Raw genomic sequence first — 7,727 nt, 5'->3', positions numbered from 1 at the left:
TCACTGTCACCCATTCATAATTCCACGGAATAGCCCTGTTATTGACTCTCGGTAACTGGGTTACCGGCTTAATAATGACATGATCTGTGCGGGCACCTTCCACAATTACGATAGGTCTTCTTGCCATTCCTGGCACAGCCACTTTCACCCTTTCTTGTTTTTCTACCACATCACTTGAAAACCTCTTCTTAACTACCATAGATGGTTCAATTGGCTTGACCTCACTAGACCGAATCATCATGAAGGTCTGTGAAGGCTTCGTAGGCTCCCCTCCCTTATGCATTATTTCAATCATATTTGTCTTTTGGTGGGTTGGCATCGGATTCCGGTTGATATTGGGCGCCTCTGGAGCTTGAACTTCAATTCTATTAGTTCAATGAGCTCCTGGATAACACTTTTTAGGTGCCAGCACTTCTTCGTGTCATGACCCGGAGTACCAGAATAATTTTTGCAGCTTACAGAATAATCCAGATTTTTTGGGGGAGGATTTGGCAATTTTGACTATATCGGCCTTAGCATGTCCAGTTGTCTTAGCCTGTGAAATAGACTAGTATATGACTCTCCCAATGGAGTAAAGGTTTTCATTTTATACAACCTTTCATCTTTAAATGCTTGATTAGGCCGGAAACTTGGTCTAGGAGGGTTTCGGTAGGCTCGTGGTGGTGGATAAGTGTTTTGGGGAATGGGCGCACACCATTGCGCGTGGGTAGGAGGTTGGTTGTATGTTTGGGCGTGGTGGACAGAAAAATGAGGTTATGGTGGGGGTAATAGTGTTGGGGTGGATTACACTGGGTGTGGGGGTAAGTTCGGTGGTGGGGTCGAGGCTGATTATAGTGGTAAGATGAGCCTCTGGTTCCGAACCAAGCTCCTGAATCAATTGTTGCCACATCCTCTCTCTTCTTTTTCCCAATTATTCCTCCCGCGCTGCCCTGAATAACCTGAGTGGTTGCCTTAATAGCTGAATAACTTATGATTTTATTCGACTTGAGCCCTTCTTCTACATTGCCCCCCATTTTCACCACTTCGTTGAAGGATTTGCCTACAGCCGATACCAGATGACTGAAATAAGTGGGCTCTAAGGCCTGCAAGAAATAATCCACCATTTCACTTTCTTTCATCGGAGGGTCAACCCTCGCTGCTTACTCTCTCAAACGGAAACCATACTCTCTAAAACTTTCACTGTGCTTTTTCTCAAGTTTTGTCAAGGACAGTCGATCCGGAATGTCCTGGAGATTGTACTGGAAGTGACAACCAAATGCCTGGGCTAGATCATTCCATGTGTACCATCTTCCGTGATCTTGCTAGGTATACCATTCCAACGCTGAACCACTCAAACTTTGACTGAAATATGCCATTAGCAATTCATCCTTCCCTCCAGCTCCCCTCATTTTGCTACAAAACCCTCTCAAGTGCGCTATTGGATCACCGTGCCCATTGTACAAATCAAACTTGGGCATCTTAAACCCTGCCGGCAATTGCACATCTGGAAACAGACATAGTTCTTTGTAAGACACACTTACTTGACCTCCCAACCCCCGCATGTCCCTGAATGACTGTTCTAAACTTTTAACTTTCCTGAACATCTCCTCCTATTCGGGATTTTTGGACAGTTTCTCAGCTTCCACAGGAAGATCGAAACGAGGAGTGTAAGAATAGGGTTCCAGAGCTTTAAAAGTTGGCTTAAGGGGGTAATACTGGTTTTCATGAGCCCGGAACAAAGGCTCACTGGAGGATCGATGAATTGTAGCAGGCGGTGGTGCTACGAAGACAGGAGTGGCTGGTGGAGGAGGGTACGGAACTGGTTTGGGTTGTGGAGCTTGCGGGGTTTGGGAGGTGGTGCCTTGGTAGTGATGGTAAATAGGAAATCCTGCAGATGAATCAACAGTAGGATGTTCTTGGGATTGAGTCAATGGCGGGATGAAAGCAGGGTTGACGGGGTAAGCTGGTAGTGGTTGCCCTTTTGCCCAGGCCTGGTACATTTCGGCCATCTGCTGCTTCAACTTATACATCTCTTCTTTCATCGAATTAACATCCAATTCTTCCACCTCTCTTGAAGGATCGATGCTACTCGCATCAAGTTTTTGGTTAGACATGATCAATTCACCTTTGGACCTGGTGTTGTATGGATGGGTTGCCAGAATGCTCAACAAACTAACTACCTGCCTTAGCTCTACAACATCAACAACAAACTTGTTAGTAATTAGAGCTTAATAGATTAGTAACCGCATATTTGTGGAATGCAATGCACCTAAGTAATTAATCATTTCTATCATGTATTTGCTCGATTGCTTGTGCCATCTCGGCTTTTCCTTATTTCCATGTACAACTTCCCTTTTTCTCTTTTTTTTCTTGCCTTTCTTTGTTTGACTTCTCATTGTTTTTTTATTCTCTCATTTCCCTTTCTTATTTTGTTTCCTTCTCATGGTTTCTTATTTTCTTTCTCTTTTCTTTTGGTTATGGTCGAGTCCTATAGAGATTGCCTATGTATCATGACCCCACATGAATCAGACTGAGCGTAGTTCTGGGTTATAAGTGTAAAAATAAGTAATAAAACATTTTTGGGATTTTCAAAAGGCAAATACTTTGATTATAACGACTCAAAAACTAACAGACTCAAAAGAAACTAACAGACTTTAACAGAAAGAAAATACAGACTCAAGTAAAAAAATCACGAATACATTAATGCCTCAAATGCTCCTGGGGCCCGGGGGACATCATTCGGTCTCGCCACGGGCCTATATGCAAGATCCTTTTGAAGCCTATCCAAGTCACTCATTATCTGTCGGACAAACGTCATCACTGCCGCGAAGAAAGTGGTGCGAGTCATATCCTCACATGCTTGGCATTTCACAACAATGTAGTTTGCAATGACTCTGACCCACTCTCAGATTCTACCCTTTTCCCGAAGTAGACGCCCGACCTGTTGATCCCGGGCTTCTAACACCTGAGTGTCATGGAGATGTTGATTTTGCAACTGTTGCATTTCTTCCTCTATCTGAGCTATCAAATCATAACAGTGTTCCCTATCAGCCTTGATGTCCTTGGCTTGCTTGGCTACTTCATTCTCGAGGGTAGTCATTTTTCTCTTCAGGCTGGTGATTGTCCCTTCATACTTTCTTTTCATTTGTTGCACAAACTTTGCCCACTCTTCCGCCTCCTTTGCCCATTGTGCCCGGACTTTGGCTAGGTTGGCCTCAGACTTTTCCATGTCATATTGACACTCAAGGGCTTTCTTTTTCAGACTACTTATAAGCCTTTCATCTGCTCGGCTTCTTTCCGGGTTTCTAGCAGCTGTTCTCATTTTCTGAATTTGGGTTTTGAGGGCTTCATTTTCCTGAGTTAGCTTTTTCTTCTCGCCTTCATCCGCGGTGGCTTGCAAACCATTCTCAAACTGAAGGTCCATGACTTGCTTTTCTAGCTTGCCTATGGTGTCTCTATACTCATTTTCTTTAGCCAGCCAATCCCATTGCTCTTGTGATGCTCCGACAAATTCTTAAAGATGAGGTCTTTTGGCCGGCCTTCCAAACTCAACTTCCCTTTTATACTAGGCAAGATATCTTGGTGCAACTTCACCTCTGGACAAATCACGCACTCGAGTGTTCGCCATCAAGTACTAACATTCGCTCCAAATTTGGCGGACTGCTGCTTCATGAAACTGACCATCGGGACCAATCTCGACCACATGGCGACTAATGTCTTCATCCTTGGGAACCATTTGATATCTTCCTAATTGTCTCAAAACCCGGTATGGGGCATAAGGCTGGATACTCCTAAGACCCATCAAAAGAAAATGAGGCCCGGCAGCTGGCATGTATATGATCTCATCTACGGGAAGCCACCCAAACGTCCACTCTATTTGACTTGCACTGACGGAACAGAGATGTGATACCCATTCTATAACCCCTTCTGGCAAGCTAACCCCATCAACCCTCGTATAAAATTCCTCTATGCAGGTTTTCTTTGTCGACCCATAACTCAGGAATTGAGGACGATGGCATAGATGTTCAATCATCCACATCTGCAGCAACAAGTTGCACCCCTAAAAAAAGTCTCCTCCGGCTTTGCAGGCTGTGAGAGCGCGAAAGATTTCAGCTACTATCATGGGTGCGAGGGTGCTTTTGGCCTGAGTAAGCAAAGTGCTGACAACCTCAGCTATTCGTATGTCGATATTTCCATCTTTCCTAGGAAACACCAGAAGTCCCAAGAAGACCACCATAAAAGCAAAACACCTGTATTCTTCCCATTTGAGGCGGTTCCCTTTGCTACAAATTTTATTTTTTGGATTGTTAAACCCTCCTATGTGACCGTATATTTGGTATATAAACTGTGGAGTGGAAAATCCTGCGGCCAAATCTGGGTTATGGACCCCCCTGCTTATCTTTAAGGAATCTAGGAATCTGTGCACAGCGACGACTCTTGGAGCAACCAGATACTTGTGTCTCAGAGGAACTTTAGCGCTCCCAATATATCTGGCTATTTCTTCCAGAGTTGGGGTAAGTTCAAAATCTGAGAAATGGGAAACGTTGTGGGCTGGGTCCCAGAATGTAACCAATGCCTTTATGATGTCCCCTCTAGGCCTGATCTTCAACAACCCAGTGAGTCCTCCCAAGTATAGATTGACCTTATCTTGCCCTGATTTACCTAGATCTTCCCACCACATACACAGCTCCAAAGGGATCTTGTTCATGACTGTTATTGGCAAATTTTGACTCGTGCTCATTCTGCACATTTATTAGGGTGATTAAGCAAAATCATGACTCATTTGACTCAAGAAAAGTTAATTTTTGAAATTGTCATTTCAAAAATAAAACCCGGCTTTGCAAATACGGCCTTTAAGCACTTCCGGGGAGAAGATTTTAAGGCTGTGCTTGCTAACCGGCCAAAAATTCGAAAAAGAGACCAAAGGTGATTGTTCTTGCTAAAACAGCCTTCCGACGTCCTTTTGGGGACATTCGACTATTTTAGACAAAAATGGCATCACCCTGCTTATTTAAAATAAAATATTTTTTTTGTTTTTTGGGCTATTTTTGCAAAAGGGAAGTTGGACCCGATGGGGGTTGCCTACGTATCCCACATCCGGCGAAAATCAAACTGGCTTAGTTCGGGCAATTCTAACAAAACAAAAACCAACGCTTTTTTTTCTTCTTTTTTCACAAAAATTTTCTCTTTTTTTTTTTCAAAATTTTGGCAGAGTTTCGGTATGTTTTGAACATTGGTTTTCAAAAACAGACAATTATCTCTCTTAGTCCCCACATTTTTCTTTTCAACTTTTTCTCTATGAGCCGGTCAACATGCAAATCCGAAGCAAATGAATGCACAAGTAGCAAGTAAGATGGATCAGGATGGTCTTTTCATTTCGGGTACACCTGTCCTAGACAGACTAAACCCCTTGTTAAGTCTCCAAAGTCAAATGCACATGATGCAAGTAAATGTTCCTACTAGGGATCCGGTATGAGGCTGAGTTATTCTAGGTTCAAAACCTGCGTATGTGTTCTAGACTGTGTACCCGAGCGGACAACTCGAGCCGAAGAGGGGGCTACGTACCGGGAACCAAAAGGTCATCCGGCTTAGTAACTTGTCCGAGCCTCTTTCTTATTTCAAGGTATGACACTAACATAATAGGGAGTCTCGACCAGCGAGCACATCCCCGAAATTGAGAAGAGAAGGGTTTCGTAGTAGTTTATATACAGTTCAAATAGTATCAAAGCGGTAAAAGCAATATTTAGCACATTAGGCCCAAACATGTAAATAGATAATAAATAAAGCCAAATATAACAATTCATCTAAGCTCGAATTATGAACCTTGAACCAGAAGTTCTGGGTTCCAGTCCCCAGCAGAGTCGCCAAAGTTGTCACACCTCCTTTTTTACTACACCCCGGATAGGGTATAAAGGAGTTTTCTCCAACTTAAAGCGACAATCAAAATGGGATTCATTTATTATTAAAAATTCAGAGTCTCCACTTGGGTAATTTATGGTGTCCCAAGTCACCGGTTCAAATCCCGAATCAAGGAAAAGATTGACTCTATTTTACAGTCCACGAACACAAAAATTCGGGTAAGGAATTCTGTTAACCCGGGAGAAGGTGTTAGGCATTCCCGGGTTCCGTGGTTCTAGCACGATTGCTCAACTGTTATAATTGGCCTATTATCTGATTTTAATACATGTTTTAGCCTATGGTTCAATTTTAACTTATTAACCGCTCTTATTCATTTTTAGGAAGATTGCAACGTCATTTAAAATATGTCTTGAACCACGTCACATAAATGCACCCGCGGTCCACGACACATTTTATTTAACGTTGTTGGGATTTGGATTTGGGTCACATGAAATGCACACCCGAGTTTAGGAAGGTAATTTGCATGCTATTTGCTGATGACATTATTCTAATTGACGAGACACGAGGCGGCGTCAACGAGAGGCTAGAGATTTGGAGACATGCTCTTGAGTCTAAAGGTTTCAAGTTGAGCAGGACGAAGACGGAATACCTCGAGTGCAAATTTGGAGTTGAGCCGACGGAAGCGGGAGTTGAGGTGAGGCTTGACTCTCAAGTCATTCCCAAAAGGGGTAGTTTCAAGTACCTTGGATCGGTTATTCAGGGGATCGGGGAGATTGACGAGGATGTCACACACCGTATAGGGGTGGGGTGGATGAAGTGGAGGTTAGCGTCGGGAGTCTTGTGTGATAAGAAAGTGCCACCGTTACTAAAAGGTAAGTTTTATAGAGCAGTGGTTAGGCCTGCCATGTTATATGGAACTGAATGTTGGCCGGTAAAGAACTCACACGTCCAGAAGATGAAAGTAGCGGAGATGAGGATGTTGAGGTGGATGTGCGGGCATACAAGAATGGATAAGATTAGGAATGAAGATATTCGAGAGAAGGTGGGCGTGGCCCCCATAGAGGACAAGATGCGGGAAGCAAGACTCAGATGGTTCGGACATATTCAGAGGAGGAGCACTGATGCACCGGTGAGGAGATGTGAGCGACTGGCTGTAGTGGACATGCGGAGAGGTAGAGGACGACCTAAGAAGTATTGGGGAGAGGTGATCAGACAAAACATGGCGCGACTTCGGATTACTGAGGACATGGCCCTTAACAGGGAATTATGGAGGTCGAGTATTAAGGTTGTAGGTTAGGGGAGAGTTGTGAATATTTCTACATCACAATAGAGTGAGACTAGCCAGTTAGGAGTTAGACTAAGAATGTCATTGGTCATTTATTGATGCGGGGCTTTACCTGCTAGTCTTACCATACCAGTCATCTTTTTCGTATGTCGTATTCTGTATTTCATATTTATTGTATGGCTATTATTGTATTGCTGTTATTTTATTATGCATTTTTATAGTACTAATATATCGGTTTCGGTTGCTTTTTGAGTCGAGGGTCTCCTGGAAACAGCCTCTCTACCCTTCGGGGTAGGGGTAAGGTCTGCGTACATATTACCCTCCCCAGACCCCACGTGTGGGATTATACTGGGTTGTTGTTGAAATGCACACCCGAGTTTAGGAAGGTAATTTTAAATTACGCGCCTAAAGCAACTACGCATTTTTCAACTTTGCGAGGGCCATAGAAAATTCCCTAAATGGCATGCCTCGAATTCTAAGGATTTAAAATTAATTAAATATGGGTCATGAGTTTTGAGGTTTTATTGTGAATGGAGTGGTATAAATTGATAAGTACAAAAGGCCTAAAGAAATGGGTTAGCTACATGTATATCACTGAAGCCTT

The 7,727-nt window shown here is 43.3% G+C and overlaps 1 protein-coding gene across 1 annotated transcript; it reads right to left on the bottom strand.

The window, feature by feature from the left end:
- Positions 1 to 1,589: 1,589 nt before the first annotated feature.
- On the bottom strand, positions 1,590 to 3,208 carry LOC138885264 (uncharacterized). Its single transcript, XM_070166195.1, has 2 exons — positions 2,896 to 3,208; positions 1,590 to 2,170 (listed from the first exon to the last, which is right to left on the bottom strand). Exons 1-2 carry the CDS (start codon positions 3,206 to 3,208, stop codon positions 1,590 to 1,592), a joined length of 894 nt encoding a protein of 297 aa, XP_070022296.1.
- Between the last annotated feature and the right edge of the window lie 4,519 nt (positions 3,209 to 7,727).

Source organism: Nicotiana sylvestris, chromosome 2 (assembly GCF_000393655.2).
Source record: "Nicotiana sylvestris chromosome 2, ASM39365v2, whole genome shotgun sequence".
Classification (NCBI taxonomy): domain Eukaryota; kingdom Viridiplantae; phylum Streptophyta; class Magnoliopsida; order Solanales; family Solanaceae; genus Nicotiana; species Nicotiana sylvestris.
This window is presented reverse-complemented; position numbering and strand designations above follow the sequence as displayed.